Source organism: Ambystoma mexicanum, chromosome 7p (assembly GCF_040938575.1).
Source record: "Ambystoma mexicanum isolate Mex_15411 chromosome 7p, UKY_AmexF1_1, whole genome shotgun sequence".
Classification (NCBI taxonomy): domain Eukaryota; kingdom Metazoa; phylum Chordata; class Amphibia; order Caudata; family Ambystomatidae; genus Ambystoma; species Ambystoma mexicanum.
The window spans coordinates 662,640,605-662,657,995 of record NC_090939.1 but is presented as its reverse complement, the minus strand read 5'-3'; the positions used below and the strand labels follow the sequence as shown (position 1 = coordinate 662,657,995).

General features: G+C 48.0%; 1 protein-coding gene across 4 annotated transcripts in view; it reads right to left on the bottom strand.

The window, feature by feature from the left end:
• Positions 1–17,391, bottom strand: part of MAP4K4 (mitogen-activated protein kinase kinase kinase kinase 4) — a 917,846-nt gene that overhangs the window by 413,425 nt on the left and 487,030 nt on the right. For all 4 annotated transcript variants that reach the window (XM_069636727.1, XM_069636728.1, XM_069636729.1 and 1 more), the window contains exon 4: positions 11,216–11,341. In XM_069636727.1, the coding sequence (XP_069492828.1) occupies positions 11,216–11,341 (126 nt within the window). The remainder of the gene's footprint in view (positions 1–11,215; positions 11,342–17,391) is intronic.

Below are 17,391 nucleotides of genomic sequence, written 5' to 3'. Positions count from 1 at the left end.
CAGCAGATCTATCTTGTTGGTCTTGGCACAGTGACAGAACCTCGTCCACTTGCTCTTGTACGGACTCCTGGTGGAGTTGGCTCTTGCCCCCTGGATGATCGCAAGGTTGTCCAGTGACAGGTGTAGATGCTCCAGGGTGACCTGCTCAGGAACCAGGCAGCCAGGGCTAACTTCTGCAGAGCCGGGGGAACCACTGTGCCCTCTTGCTGGGAGAGTAGGTGGGCTGGACCCAACAGGAGGTGTACCTGAGGCCGATACCCAAGTCGGAGGAGTTTGAGAACTGAGGCCTGGCTGGCCACCATGGCACTATCAAGATGAGTCAAAGGCTCTGTGACTTCCTGACCTTGCATATGACCCTGTGAATCAGCATAGTAGGGGGAAAAGCGTATGCATTCATGTCGTTCCACGTGATCTTCAATGCGTCCCCCAGTGAACCCCTGCCTCGCCCCATCCAAGAAGCAAACTGGCAGCAACTGCTGTTGCTTGTGGTGGCGAATAGGTCTACCTGTGTGTGGACCTAATCGTTCAACTGCCACACCTCCCTGCTTGTTGATGTAATACATGCAAGTGTGGCTGACTGTTTAGATGCAGACTGACTTGCTGCCGACTATGGGGAGGAAGGCTTTGAGCGCAAGCCAGGAGGCCATAATCTCAAGCCAACTGATGTGTTCCAGTTGTTCCTGCCGTGAGCAGACTCCATGGACACTGGTTGTCCAGTGTACCCCACATCCCTCTAGGTAAAATGGTAATGGTGATCTCCAGTAGGGGCTGCCTGAACGGCCTGCCCGCTAACAGGTTGGTCACTGCACTCCACCACAAAAAATCCTGGTGAAGTTGCAGTGGTATGCAGACTAGAGCTGCTTGGGTGCCAGTCTCCTGATTCCAAGAGGCTGAGAAGTGTAGCTGCAGTCTCCTCATTTTGAGTCGTGTGAGTGGAACAGCCAGGAGACAAGCTGCCATTATTCTGAGCAGGTGCTAGTATTGAATTGATATTTTATTTCTATCGCGCCAATACACAATTTTTCAGAGCAAGGGAAGGGGAACAGGGGAGAACAAAACAATCTTACTAGGCACAGAGAACGCGCACTTGCTAGGGGGAGGAGAGAAGTGCATGGAAGGGGGAGAAAAGGGAGAAAAGGAAAGTGCGGAACAAGGAGAAAACAGATCTGGATAAGTTGCAAAGGGCGGAGAGTAGAGGCAGGTAGATTTAGAAAGAGGCTGTTGCAATATTCCAACCTAGACTGAACCAGAGCTTGGGAGACAGTGAGCTTCTGGGGGTAGGAGGAAAGGAATACCACCTCTGAGGAGGTGCGGTAGGAAGTTTAACTTTGAGACATCAGCGAAGTGGGCGGGAAAGAAAGTGTGGAATCAAAGTTGACCCCGAGGTTCTTAGCCTCGCAGGTGGGTATAGAGGGAGGGCCATGGGAGGCCAGCCAGAGAGTGAGTGGAAAGGATGGTGAGCCGATGAGGAGGATCTCAGTCATGCTGGCATTCAGACAAAGATAGTTGGCGGCACATCAATTTTGAATGGCAGTTAGGCAATCTGAAACGAGAGGTAGCGGAGGTGGCAGAGGGCAGCCTGAAAAGGAGTTGAGCGATACCGCATAGCACTGGTTGTTTGAGCAGAAAATGGCAATGCAGTGGGCGTGAATTGCCAGGTATTGGTTGAAAAGCCAGGGCGAGAGGTTAGACCCCTGCGGAACACAACAGGTGGAGGAAGACAGGTGAAAGGAAGGAGCCAAGTTGGACCTGGGAGGGTCAATCAGAGAGGAAAGAGGTCAGCTAGGCCAGAGCCTGATCAGTGATACCCAGGTTATCACAGACAGTTAAGCAGGATGGTATGGTTGACAGTGTCGAAGACAGAGGAGAGATTGAGTAGGATGAGGACAGAGGGAATGCTAGAGTCAAGGTTGGAGAGCAGATCCTCATGGATGTTCAGGAGAGCAGTTTCCGTGCTTCTGCCAGCTCTGAAGCCAGACTGATGGTCATGGAGTAAGCCAACAGATCGGAATGAAGATTAAGCTGAGAGATGGCCAGCTTTTCCAGGGGTTTGCCCAGGAAGAGTAATGGAAATTGGGCAATAGTTGGTTGGACAAGAAGGATCAGCTGTGGGTTTCCTGAGAAGTGGATGCACAAAGGAGTGCTTAAGAGGGGAGGGGAAGGATCCTGAGGCAAAGGAGTGGTTGCAAAAATCGGCAAGGGCCGGAGCGAGGATATCAATGCGGTCCTTGATAGTGTGATGAACAGGGATAGACCTGTTTTGATGAGGCTTTCATAGATCGGACTTGTCTAGCGACCTCATCACGGGAGAAAAGAGCAAAGGAAAGAGAAGGAGGGTGGGGGGGATGGCTAAAGGAGGGTCAGCAAGTACAGACGGAGCAGGGAGAGGAGATGAAGTGGAAGAGAGGGTGGACAGAATGTCCTGGGTTTTTGTGATCAAGTGAGAGGCAAGGGTATTGCAAAGAGCCTGAGGCAAGAGGAGGGGTAGAGACTGCAGCAGGGTTGCCAAGCTCCTTGCAGATTTTAAAGAGTTTGGACGAGTTGTTAGATGCTGCAGAGACACAGGCTTGAATGTGGACTCTTCTTGGTAGGGACAGAGTCGGTATTGCCTTTGCAGTAGGCGACAGGCCAGTTTGTCAGAGGATGAGCAGGAATCCCTCAATTTTCTCTCAGCCGCCCTACACTTCCGTTTAAGTGTAGCTAGGTCGGAGTCATACCAGGAATTGCACTTGGCTTTGGACTTCAAGCGGATCCTCATGACAGGGGCAAGAGTATCAGAAATAGAAGAGTAGAGAAGAGACAGGGCTGTGGCAAGGTGCGAGTCAGCCAGAGGATGGGGGCAGGGAGGAGACGGTGGCAGTGAAGGCCTCAAATGACACGCTTCATGGGCCGGGCGGATCTGGGTGCAGCGGGGATCTTATAGCCATCAGGAAGGAGTGTGTCAAAGCTCGTGACAGAGCTGGCTGTGAACCAGGTCTCCATAAAACCAAGAACATCAAGGTCCAGTTCTTCACAGAGGTGCCAAATGTCAGAGGAGTGTTTGACAGCAGAGCGAGTTGAGAGTGGCAAGATCAAGGTTGCCAGCCTTAAAGACCTTCCGGGTAGGGGTACAAATCAGAGGTACACCCTGCGGAGGCAGACCAAAGTGGGGCAGAGGAAAAGGGAAGAATGGGTAAGGTAGCCAAGGAGTGGGAGGAGGGGACAGCCGGAGATGATAGAAAGTTGATAGGGCGAGGGAACAGCCTAAGAGGAGGAGATTGGCCTGGGGACCTTGGACCATGACAGTGCCATTTAGGTAGACATGAAGGATGACTATGGAGTAGTCGAAGGAATCCATGAAGACTTCCCAGCAAGTGCCACCATTAATGGGAGATGAGGAGACAGGACAGAGCACAGAGGTATGCGGGGTCCATAGATCCGGCGAAGGGGCGACAAAGAGGATATCGGTGAAGGCCTGTCTGGAAGAGGCACTGGAATAGGTATCAGCGATAAGGAGACCTGGGTTGGAGGCCAAGATATCCTTTTTAAACTTCTTTCCAGACTTTGTGAGAAGGGAAGGATAGTTGATAAAGAAGCAGTTGGAATAGATGGGGGAAACAGAAGGCGCAATGGGTGGGAAGAGGAGGCAGAGGGAGGAGTATGCAAGTAAAGTGGAATGGAACAGTCACTGGGCTAGCAGGTTACAATCAATGGCCAAAGTCAAATGCAAAATACACCCAAGTTTCACTTTCAAAGTTAAATAGAAGGCCAAGTAGTTATGGAAATGAAGTGGGAATCCAATGTTAGAGGCGAGTACAGAAAAATGACATTCATTTGAGTACATAACAGGGAGAGCTGAGAGTACAAGCAGAGAAGGGAGTACAGGAGCCAAGGGTAAAAAGGGCAATCAGAGGGAGGGAACTAACCCATGGTGCATGAGGTAGGAGAGTCCTGCTAGTCCAGTAGTCCAGGGATAGCAACCTCAAGGAGGGTTGGGTTGTGGGAGAAGTCTCAAGAAGCGGCCTGTCAGCGGACAGGGAAGCAGACAGGGGCCTTTGTGTGGGCCTTGGTGCACTGGGCAGGCTCCCGCCTCCCGGTTGCTGCGATTGGTCAATGTCGACCAGTGAAACCAATAGGAGGGGAAGACAGTGGCAAGCCCAACGCAGCTTACAATTGAAAGGATGTTGCGCTATCTTGGAAGCAGGAAAACACCAAAAATGGAGCACTTAACCTGTTCGAAGCACTAATGATGGTGAAATACCACCATGCAGAGGTTACTGGTCGGCTGAGAAAATGCCCTGTGGCCTTGTTGATTGCTGTGAACTTGTCCTCCGAGGGAGAAGATCCTCTCTACCCTCAGATCCTAAATTAGCCCCAGGAATGTTGAGGCCTGCGTGGGAAGTAACTAACTTCTTGAATTTGATTGAGAACCCCAAATCGTCTAGTATGTGCATAAGTGCCGAAGCTGTGCGTTGTACTCCCTCGGGCGACTACACTCAGACGAGCTAGTCATCAAAGTATGCATAAAGGTGGTGGCCCTCTGCCCTGAGCAGGGCCGCTACCTTGTGAAGACCCTCTGAGCCGAAGTGAGGCAAAAAAGGAGGACTTTGTATTGCAAATGAAAGGCCATGATCCTGAACCGTAGGACGGAACGATGGGCCTCCCAAATCGGGATGTGTAGGTATGCATCCTTCAGGTCCAGGGAGCACATCCAGTGTCCCCCAGACAGTATCTCCGCATTGAGTACTGGAGTAACCATCTTCAACTTTTAAACGGGTAGGGAAAGGTTCAAGGAAGAAAGGTCTAGAACTCCTCCCAGGCAAGCCGGTTTTTTTTGTGTATGGTGAATATGCGAGAATAGAAGACCATGACTCACTGTGAGGCTGGAACCTCCTCCACTGCCCGACTCACAATGAGCAATCAGATTTCCGCCAGAAGAGTTGCTGTCCCAATCTGTGGTAGTGTAGGCGAGGAAAGGAAATTGAGTGATCGGCAGACGGATGCCCATGGAAACTACCGCGAGAATCCACGGTCTGCGAACCTTGCCTGCCAGGAATGGATGTGAAGGGCGAGCCTGCCACATACCGGAGACTTTTGGGATCTGAATGGCCCAGTCACAGTTTTTCCTTCTGAGGATGGTGCCTGGGAGGTGGACTGGGAATACAACTTGCGAGAATTTTTGTGTTGCTTGAGCCTGTGTTGGCTGGGTGACCTGTCAGGCTATCTAGCATGGCGCTCTGAAAACCCCTGAAGCCACCGAAGATAGGACCTCTGTTGCAGACTTTGGCTATAGGCCTTGGGCGCAGATTTAGTCAAGATTGACAATGACTTATTCGTAGGCTGCGTGGAATGCGGCTTTACCCAGCCCTTCTTGGCCAAGGATTTGACATCCTTGTGTAGAGGAATGCCAGTTCTTGTGGAGGGGCGGATGGACAGTACCTCTGCCAAGACCCCCCCCCGCCTCAGGTTGTTCAGTTTGGGGCCGGGGGATTCCCCAAATACTCTGTCACCCCCGCCAGCTCCTCGTGGAAGGCTTTACCTGAGGGAGTATCCTGATCCTCCTCTTTGCCCGTGTCACCAGCTGTCTTTTGCAGGTCAGGAGCTACTGATGAGTGCTGGGTGCAGGCAGCTGCGACGTGCTGACCGACAGTGCGGAAGGCTGCAGAGGGGCCATGATTACTTGCAGCTGTGGAAGCGCGGCAAACCTGGACCTGCACAAGAGCCGGCGTCTGAACCACTGTCGGCGCTTGAGGTGGTACCAGAGGGAACGTCATTGATGACCCCTCCCCCCAACCCACCAGAGCATGTTGCCCATCTGAGTAGACTTGATGAGGGTGATGAACTTTTTTTAAAAAAGATCCTCACATGCTGGTGAGGGGTTTGGTTGCGCTGAAACCGGTCTCTGAAGCTGTGCCTGCTGTGCTCTTGCCGCACTAAGTCGGTGTCTGTGAAGGCTTCATTGTTCCAGTTTAGCCTGTGATTTCATAGCTAACCTTATAATCCCCGTCATGCTCCGAGACACGCACTATGTAACTTCTATACGTTGGCAGATGCCATTAAGAAGCAACCAATTTACCAACCCATTCCCCCTTGCTGCGCCTCCAACATAACCACTACATTTGACTAGGGGCTAGCCACACTACACAAACACCAACAATCTAAGGCTCACACCCCACCATCTCAGATTCTGGAAGCAAATTTAGAAGGAACTCCCCGGCACCGTCCATAAATCCATCAACACTACACAAATCCACACCAGAACAATAGATATCCATACACCTAACAGCCATACGAGACTGTGGACCCCTTATGGCTACAGCAGCTAACCAGTGCGCACAACCACAATCCACCGAACATCACACGACACACCAACACAAACACTAGCACACATCCAAGGCACCGAGTACTACCCATACGGTTACAACGCACAGGGCCTCCCAAACCAATTCCCACAAGCAAAACAATGCTCACAGGTGCCAGTTCCTCCTGGTTCTAAACCTATCCTATCAACCTATCCCCACTCACACACCAAGCACTCCCCTCTTGCAGAGCCAGGTGAGCCCCTGGAGACTGCCCTTGGGTGGTAGCAGTGCATGGTACAAATCAACATAACTTTGCATAGCAGGATGAGTTGAATGAGATGGACCTGGTGGGCTGGAAAATGCACTGCACCTCGATAGACTGTTTGGGGGAGGAATTGTATCACACCCAGATGGAATACATACGGGTGAGGAATGTCGTATCAGGATGGATTGCAGGGGAGGAGAGATGCGCCACACGTGTAACAAGCAAAGGGCAAATATGTCATTGGGACGTCAAGCCGCCTGCTGTAAGGCTAGTCTCCGCTGCCGATTTGTCACTTTTTGGCAGATGCGCCGAATCATGAGCCGAGGGTGTAAGGAGTTTGTGTGCCAGCGCCTTGAGGGGCGCCATCCCCTCCTTGTGCTCTTGTCACCAGAAAAACCCTCCATATCAGTGTGGGATGCCTGCCTTCCGGAGCTGGGGACGAGCACTCTGGAGTCGTCAGTCTCCTGTCTCTCCAGTGTCACTTATGGCAAGAGGACTGTTTTGTTCAGCCTTTGACTCCTCCACGCTGGCGGGGCATTCCGACGATGCTTCACCTGCATGGGAAATTTTCAGTTGAAAGGTGGCCAAAATTTAAATGGAGTTTTTTCCATTATGTGCTCTGAAGAAAGCGAGATGGAAAGGTTAAACGAAGGGCAATGTGAATGGAGGCATTCTCCAAATTATAGTGTAAATGGTATTGCCCCCACTGTCCCTACACTGCAGGCTGAAGCCTGAAGGAAGGCCGAAGTCTGGACGTCTGGCAACTTTGAGCTCTGCTGCAGTTGAACGAAAGCGCAGGAACTAGCAGCAAGTGATATGCTATAAATAATAAATAAGACTTGGCGACTAATACAACTATAGCAAGGAACTCCGCGAAATGTGACAAACGCTGATGGCAAAAAAAAAACCTGGACACGTGAAGGAGCAGGAGTACAGTACACAGCACAGTATGGATAGTATTAAGCAAACACCCCATCGACACCCCTTTCTGATTTAGAACACAAGTCATGTAATACTCTGCACCAACCACTAGATGTCGGCCTAGGCAAAGCATGCGATTCTAAACAGATCCACAACCCTCAGAAATGTAGAGGTGATCTTATTTACTGCAACAAAACCCTTGAAATTCAGCGGATGTGGGGAGTGAACATAACTCGGCACTCCCCTATTGAAGACCCCCTAGGATCTAATGATGTTTTATTAATATAGTGCTTACGCCGAAGCGTTTTACATAGAAGACATACATACAAGATCGCCCAACTGGAGTTGGTACTCATTTATCAATCTCGGAAGGATGAAAGGGTGATTTGGCTTTGCCGGGATCCAAACCTGTGACCTGTAGATCAAACAGATCTCAACCGCGAGCGCTCAAACCACCACGCTATCTTGACGGCCTCTTATTTGTCATTGTGAATCCCATCTGTTATGCATATGCGCATGGGCTTTGCAACAGGGGGACACCCTCAACTTTCTTCACAGCTCCACCCCAGAGACGTCTCTGGGGTGGAGCAAACTCAATGCTCCAACTCCTGGGCCGCAGCCTGGCTCGCATGGCAAGGGAGGGTTTCAGAAAGGCCTATATCACCGGCCACAAAGCGGGCCAACTGAGGGCATGGCCAAGCAGCTGATTCAGGCTGCCCCCTCACATGGCCTGGGCTGGTCGCCATATCTTCTGCCTGGGTAGATCTACATATGCTGCCCAGGACCTTGAATACTCCTGGGCTCGTCCGGTCTAGTCCACTGGCAGGCAGACACCCATCACAGCCCTGTGGGATGCCGAACTGCCCTTACCAAGCAGCTCAGCCTCACGGTTATGTAGAAATGTGGAAATAGTCTCAGCAAGTGGATGCCTATGATGTTTGATATATGTTACTTGTATTTTAATGCATTGCATGACTTTTCATTTCTACAAATGGATTTTAATTGCTGCATTTCAATGTATTCAATGCTTACCACCCCAGGCTCATCTAACAGCTGCCAGTTTTACAACCAGTGAATCACCTCTTCCTGAAGAAATCCTGCCCAGTCCCTGCATGCATACCCAGCTGCCCCCATTCTGTGACCTCCCCCTCGGCTGTTGCATGGAATTTCCTGCTCCCCCAGGGGGACTACCTATGCTACACTCCGATTCCTGCCCCTTTCAACCTGGACTCATGAGAAAAGATGTCACCACAGGGGTGGTTGAGGGGAGCCCTTCCATCTAGTTCCTTTGCTGTTGTCCCATGACGTTTGCCGCCTCCGTCATGTTCCCGCCACTTCCTCCTTGGTCGCACCATCCCCTTCGTGGGGCAGCTGTTGAGGGGGCTGTGCACACATGTGTCACGCTAACCCCCCCCCCCCCCCATTCCCCCTGGCCCCTGTGAAGCAACACCCTTTTTCCTTTCACTTGGACCCTGTGAAATATTTTTACCTCCCGGGAAACTTCTCCCTTATGGAAGGTGGAGTGGGAGTGTGACAGCTGTGGAGGGGGACCTGTGCTTCAATGTGTCGCCCTACACCCAGTCATAATCCTGCCTACTTCCTCCTTGGATCCTGTGGGCAGGCTCTGCAGGGGTGGAGCAACAGCCTTGCAAGTAGAAAGAGAACCAGGGCTGGGGTCTTTCTTGGCTGCAGTGGTGGGCGTGCGGGTGGGTGCAGGGGAGCTAGAGAGACCCAAGCAGGTACACTTTGCCCAATATGGCATACTCACTTTCCATCCTTGTCTGCCTGTGCCCCACTCTCCTTCTGGGTGTGCAAAGCCAGTATTCCTCTCATCGATGCCCCTCATTCTGCCCACAGACCCATACAGACCATCCATGTCTAGTGTGCCTAACTTACTCTGCTCGCAATGAGCCTACTTCCTAGTCTGTAATAAATGCATTTCCCGATTTCTGCAGAGACCTTGGTGCCTTCTTTTATGTTGTCACTTTCTTGGGTAGCCTGCCTGTTCTTGCCAGAGGGGGGACCCAGTCCACATCCACAACGCACCTCTCACCGGGGTCTGTCAATTCTCACCCAAAACTGTGCTCTGCCTGGGGTGGGAGGGTACCGCTTGAGGCAGCACCCCTCACAGTCAAGTGTTTACCCTCCATCCGTACTCTGTTGCCTCGCTCCTCCCCTTATTTCATCTTTTCAACTGTCTTAGCGGTTTTCTTTTTCAAAAAGCATTAGGATTCCTCTCTCCCCTGCCAAGCCCATTCTTGTGCAGGTGTTTCTATTCCATTGTTTGCCTTTATATTTTTTCTTAACATTCCATGCATCCCCATGATGGCCTGGATGGGTAATCCAAAACAAAAAACACATTCAACACCTGCAGGTCACATTTAATACAATACTTTTATAAACCCCAGCGTCTGTCTTTCTTTCTAGTTTTTCCCCTGAAGGAACAAGTATGCAGCCCTTACTAGCCAGGCCGCTTATAGGCCACGGGCTACACATCTTTGACTGCACCAAGCAGGGCCTAGTCATACGTCACTTGATGGCTAGAATTGTTTGTGCCTCATTGCTTTGCGGAGTCATAAAACTCACATTCATGAGTCGTTTTTCCCAGTTGAAATTTCCTTAGGCGACACATTCATTCTGCATCATTTCTAATGGAGAAATGGGATGGGTTGAGTCCCAGGGAATTCGAGATGAGGCAATTCAGAGCGCTGCACTGCCATGCCCTGCTGCAGTGTGCATTACTCACAGTCGGGTGCATGCTGAGGCAAGTAAAACAGGGATTTGCAGGGGGAGGAACATAAAACGGGTTCCAAAAAACGTATTTTCATAGGAAAAAACAGCAATGTACAGCAAAGAAAAGTCACAAATCTTACATGACCATGGAAACAATGTCACCTGCGCACAAATTCCTAGAGGGGTCTACTGAAATCCAAGACCACGAGCACAAATCCTTTCACAGATGGTAAATGGGAACTTGGTGCAAGCACCATGTAGGGTAGCAGTAACTTTTTCGTTTTGAGATTCTGCTTTTAGCAGGATTAATTATCAGACCAATAATCACATCTAGAAAGTTAGAGAACAAAGGGTTTGCATCTTGAAAATCAAACCTGTGCATAAATAGGGTAGATAATTTGACAAAGCTATAGCATGAAGCTGGCAATCAAATAAAATACAATTTAATGAATCCATAACACTTAAAACAAACATCTACATTCTACTAGTAGAAACCCCAGTAGTGGTAGAGAAAGCAGCAGCATTATAGGGGATCTAAGTGAAAATGTCCCCTCGGAAAGTGTCGCCAGATAGGTGATTTTTTTCCCCCTGCAGCTCTAAAAGCTGCCCCCCCCCCGCCCACAAATATTTTAGGACTGGTAGAATTTTCTATTTTAACTCCAGTCGCAGAATATTTGGAGAAAGTGCTTGATTTCACAGGCATGCGCATTTGGGGAAATGTCCCCTGGCGAATTTTTTCCAGGCGACTATAATTGGATACCCATAATAGCCAGCCTGTGACATCATTCTGAATTTAAAGGCACATCCATACACTGGGACAATGTGTATGGTCCCCTAGAGCTTTGACAATACATCTAAACTACAGACTCACCAATACATTACTACTAATCAGCTGAATAAGAACAAGGTACCCACCCTTTCCTTTTATCCCACCACAGCCCGTGACCACCACCCAAAGCGAAAGTAAAATCTATCGTTCTCAGAGCACGAGGACGAGTGCACTGGGCATGCTTACCCAGAGCTGGTCATCGTGACCCGGGGGACTTTTCTTAATGAAAGCGCCATAGTACGTTGCGATGTTTCGATGATGAGAATATTTCTTCAGCATATTGATTTCCAGTTTGATTTCTTCCTCTTCATCCTTTATAAGAAAAGACAAGCATTCATTTAGTTTTAGGCCTAAAAGCGAATGTGTTACAAATATGTTTTTACAAACCAGCATTAAAAATGCACATCAACATTATTAAAGTTCCAAATGTCAGGTTGCAGACTGAGGTAATCCAGTCTGCACATGAAAAAGGTAATATCATAATAAACCATGTATGCATGAGCAAAAACCAAGTGATCTATGGAGTCCTGGCCCTGCCCCCACACTTTATGGAATATATGCAGAGGCACCAATTGCAGTGATTTTTCATTAAGACAGACTTGCGCATATGTCTACTTTTTTGCAGGATGTTAAATACATACAGAAAGCAGTTTTTTTTTAAAGGATTGTAAATATGACACAAGATAAGTTGTTTCCTCGGTTTTGTAGCGTTTGTCAAGTGCAAAATTCCCTGTTTGCATGACTTTTTGGCACTCGCTACTGTCTGAGTACAGGGGTTATTTTGCTAGGGGTGGTTTTCCAACAGGGATGGTTTGCCCAGGGAAGAAGCCCTGCTACGCCCCTGCAACCCCCTTTCGACATCTAGAGTATGCCTTTGCTTCAAGGGTTATCTGGACTGGAGGCATTTGATGCTCGAGTGGCAGTGTGGATGGTCTGAAATAATGCAGAAGAGACGAGAGTTAATGCCCTTCTACTCACTCCCTAAACCGCGAAATGAGAAAAGGCTAAGCGGGAACCGCAGGCACTCTTCAACGACAGTGGTCCTTGTATTCATTTAGTTGTTTTTCATACCAGCAAACAAACCACCTTACCAGCCTCATGGGAGCACCTACATCTGAGAGAGATAGTTGATTATGGCTTGGGGAGGCACGGGGTGTCACAAGTAGAAAACTTACACTGATGAGTAGCATAAATTCGAATCATGATTGGCAAGGCTATAAGATCACCAGACGATTACTTTCTGCAGAAATGCAGCTTTGTTTGCTCTTGTTGCTTCATATTGAAAAGCTCACATTGTTGTAACATATTAATGAGGTGTTTGGGGAGAGCTGTGTAAATGATGCCACATGCCTGGGCTCTGGTCCACTACAATAGCCCTATTCAGGGCAGCAAATTACTGTTTTCATGTAAACTGTTGGAAGTCCGTGTCTTTGGCATGATCCTTCCTCCCGACAGTTAATGCTGTAGTTCAACACAAATACCATAGTTGCTTCTATTTAGGACTGCGATAGCAGCTTCAAGTGCATGGGATCAGTTGGCATGCATTGCTGCATCCTAGCCTCTGCATCCCCCATTCGCGAGACCTGTTTTGACCCACTTGAGACAATTCTAGTTTTACTTCATCTGCTAATAGCAGGGACCAAAGCATTCCATAATATCTTACTCATTTGGGATATCTGATCAGGGTGAGGAATTGCTAGGAAACTTTGGAGCGGCACCCTCCTATACAATATGAATAGCGCACCACTCCAATCACATGGTGGAACAAAAACATGCAGTATTAAACCATCTCCACAGCACATACAATCAAGGTGTACAGACGTTGTGGCTAGGCCCATTTTCTCATGGACAAGTCGTCTTTTATCTTCAAGCTTGATGCTGACCGCCTGGGTGTACTGTAAAATGTTGTCTAGATGAAGAAAGGGCATGGTGTAATAATTCATTCAATTCCATTCATCTAGAAACAGATACCTGGTTCCTCATCACTACGTTTCATCCTCGGCTTGAAGCAGAAGGGCAAATCACTTGTGCACCAAAGCAGTTGCATTAACTGTGGGTCAAGAAAAGAACAGGCATCAACACACTGGGCCTCAATACGAGTTAGCCAGTCCCTATTTAACGGTGCCGGTAAAAATCGTACCGGCACAATTTTCCGGACGGGCTAACTCCGAGTTATGTGGCGTGTGGTGTTACACCCACCAGGTCTGGCCTGGCGGCGTAACGCCACCGGCCGCACACGGACGTGGAAACACCGGCACCATTACCGCATGGTGCCGGTGTTTCCACTGCCCCCATTCCCGTCGAGTCCTATGCTCCAGAATTACCAGACCACCGGGACTGTAACACCCTGGTGATTCCAGCAAGTCCGGAGCCTGTAAATCCCCACAAGTCCAGCGGCAGCCTGACTGTCTTACCTGCACGGCTACCGCCAGAACCGTAATGAGGCCCTCTGTCTTTTTCACAAGTCTCCATATGGGGTCGTCCGAGAAAAACGATTTTTTTCATGCAAACGTAGGCCGAACGTCAGACCCTCAAAATAAGTTAACATCTCCAACTGGTATTGGTGCAATACCCTGGCTTCGGAGGAAGGGAATAATTCAAGACTTGCCCTTTTAAGCCCTCAATCTAAATACTGGCTAGAATGTGCAGCGAAGGATGGACAGCGCAGCTCTTGCCCCAAGAGTTCAGAACTGTCCGACGTTAAATTCTCCTGGCATTGCGTCTGCAGCATTCTCTGTATGCCCCCTCAATCACCATCTTGTTGTGGGAGCGAATTTTAATGATCGGTCAGGCAGCGAGAGCACAATATAAAAACAAAATAAAGTAATAAAATGGCAGCGGTCAAAACCTTCATCATGACTGACCAGAAAATTGCTGCCAGCGCACCCGCTTGTGTCTTGCAGTCCACCCACCGCTCTTGGACTGCATGAAGTGTTACCCTGTAACATCTGGACCCATTGTCAGAAACTGCAAACCTGTAAATAAATCCCTGAGAGCAGCATGGGCTATTAACAGATTTTAATTTTATTTTCCAAGACATCAATCTCGTGAATGTCGGTTTACACTGGCACCCTGCTTGCAACCTGAACATGCCACATTCAAACCTGTACTAATTAGGGGCTTGGCCACCTTCACAGGTAGGGGGCATATGCCACGAGTCTCATGTATACATGTTCCTTGCTAGTAGATTTTTCAGATTGCGGTGTCGGAAAACAGTATAAAACAGTTTAGCTTTATTTAGCAATTTCGAAACAAATCGAAATAGCTGCTTAAACCCATACACAGTGGTTAGCATGCACTTTGGTTCAACTAGGTTTCTTTTCCTAAGCAATGGAAGAAATGTGATTTTCAATGGAATAAAAAACTTAATCTCTGGAAAGAGCAACAACTGAACATAAAACATTATGCAGTTCTTTGTTGGGTTATGCGGTCTAGGCGGGGCACTTGTCTGAACCAGCATGTTCCGGGTTGCAAGATCACCTCAATGAGCACCCCTTCCCTGTGGGCTCCACTCTGCAAGCAAAGTTGGGCAAATCGGGACTATAACCAGAAGTAAAAATGTCAAGTGACAAAGCAAGTTTCTTAATTGCCGAAAATGAATATCACTCGTTAAAGGTTCAATGGGGGCCGAGGGGTGGGGAAATGGAGGCCTTCCTTATAGTGCAAGTTAAGTCCGATCCAGCATCCCACTGATACATACCAGCCTCTGAAAAAGCTAACTGAAGCAATATACACAAACGAAAACAAGGTGTTTTCCTTCCAAACTGATGCCAATTAGACTTGATCCTGCCACTTCTTGCCTACGTGGATGAAGCACTGGCTCCACATCCCAATTTGGCTGCAGAACTGAAAACACCCAAGATTGTAACGGTTGCAGATATATAATACATGTATATAGCCATTTACATTACGTAAATATACAGATATATGCAAATTATCAGTAACTTAAAGATGCAAGTGATTTATGTCACATATTGGCACTATGAATTTCAGAGGAAATTGTGACCAAAGGCACACCACAATACTCTAAGGACATTTGTGAATGTTTGGGGCAGCATGCAGCAGATGAGCGCAAATGTCTCCTGGCTGGATGGACGAGCTGTGACAAGAACCAAGACTGGACAGGATACAGAGGGACATGAAAGTAAAAGGAACCGCAGAGGATATAGGGAGCTGAAGGGGGAGCCTATAGCCTGTCTGAATCACTTTATTTCACAATTTGGATTACTTACCTAATATTGGATTTTAAAAAAAAAATTAGCATTAGTGCCCGATGGGTATTTGGATTTTAGTTGTCCCCAGAAAAGCCCGAAGGGCACAAGCATAACATATCAAACACAGTTGTTAGAACCGTGCACAAAAAGAGAAAAGTGGGACCAGTGAGGGTGTAAACTTATCCTTCCAGCTTACAACACCCCCCCAAAGCTTACCTAACCGTGCATGCCTCGCTGGGATCCTCACAGCACCCCTCGTGTCTCCCATATCCTCCTGCATTTCTTAAGTTCAGGGCAGCTGGGTTGCATTCTGTTCAGGCCGCTCAGCTTTGGCTTGGAACATCGAGATACTGTTGCTTCCGGGGTACTTCCAGGCTCCAAGTAGTTCCAGATATTCAAAATACCCCTATTCCCAACAGCATCTTCAAAGCACTTGGCATGCCAGAGTGTCGCAGAGCTCCAGATGCGTGTTGCATAAGCAGTTAACGACAGCCCAGGCACTGACACTGTACTATTCCAGTCATCTCCCATCCACTTAACTCACTACTCTGATTCCCAGCTCAACTGCAGTATTTTCCAGACTGCACCAACATTTTAACACAGGCTTCCATTATGGTCCACTGTTTTTGCAATGTTGTCCAAACGTTTCCCCTATTCTAAGGTGGCTCACTTGTTAGCCTCCTGTACCAGGACTTGCATACCCAAGATGGCTTCTTTCCTCCAACATTATACTAATCCTCTGCGGTCATAACAAGGTGGCTGCTCATTGCTGTGGGGTAAATATACCAGCCCAACAGAAATCCCCTGCATCACAAAACTGCATTTTAGCAGTTACAAAAATAATGGCTGCGCTGTGCCTGCTGAGCACATATGGGGCGAGATGGAACAAACACCCCGAGAATGGCTCCATTTTATTTTCTTCATGTGAATCCAAAGAGAAGAATTCAAAGGCAGAATGGCTCAGCGCTGCTGTGCTGTCATCTCAAAAAATTAAAACTGCACAAGAAAATGTCCTGTATTTAAAACGACCTTGCACTGGTGCCAATTATCTTTAAACAAACATCACACAGTTTTGTTCTAGTAAAAACAGCCATGTCCATCTATTTCAGGTTGAACGCCATCAAATGAAGGCCAACCCTCCCTGAACGACATTGTTTTGTCAAATAAAGTTGTGAAGAGCAGGTAATTTCATTTCATTCCGCATGGCTAGCATCCACTTTGGAAACAAATCAATCCACACAAGGTACTTCAAAAGAAACCTCTCTTCCTATATGTCAATTACACAGAATCCATTTTCCAAGCATATCCCAGTGTACAGAAATTGACCTGATCTGTAAAAGCCTTTCAGAAAATAAATGCCCAAAGAACTGTTTTGTGAAATGTACATGAGCTAAGAAACACTTGTAAACCCGCTTTTGCAAAGCAGCGAAATGACACTTCGAAAGCTAAAAGTGAAATCATCCCAAATACTTGCATAGAAACATTATAATGTGTGGGACTGGGGTAGTTTAAATGTATATTATATGTATTTACAAAAAGACTTGGGTTCTGGGGAAGAAAGAGAGAAAGAAAATAAAAATGTTTGAAAACAGCAGAACCAGTTTGGCAAGACAGGCATTCCAACGGTACCAGCCCCCATGGGAAAGGAAGCCCCTTTACAAATGTGAAGGGCCATGGTGTGGAAAGTCGCGACCTCATCAGACTGGCCGGCATTTCTGCTGCAAGGGACAATGGACCAAGGAAAACTAGCCCTGTCACAGAAGTGTGAATTCCTTTGACAGCTCTCTTCAGCTTCAACTGCTTAAGATCAAAGGGTGCTATGGTAACCCTGTTCAGAATTGACACAGAGGGGGCAGGCTGGCTGTGAAGATTTGAAGGACCGCCGTCCTACACTGACAAATGCCATCCATAGACTTGAAAGAATTTTTTACATCAAGACATTTCAATACTCTGAATAAGCAGAAATGTGAAATTATGACAGTTTTTATGGGATTTTTAGATACACAGAATGAGACTGGGTGTGTCTTTGTAGCCCCTGGAGAACTGGAATGGCAGAATTGTATTTCGGTGCGACTCAAATGGTACAGACATGAAACTTGAGGAAAATATGCCCAATTATAATATGAATGTATGGAGCAGTGGCAGAAT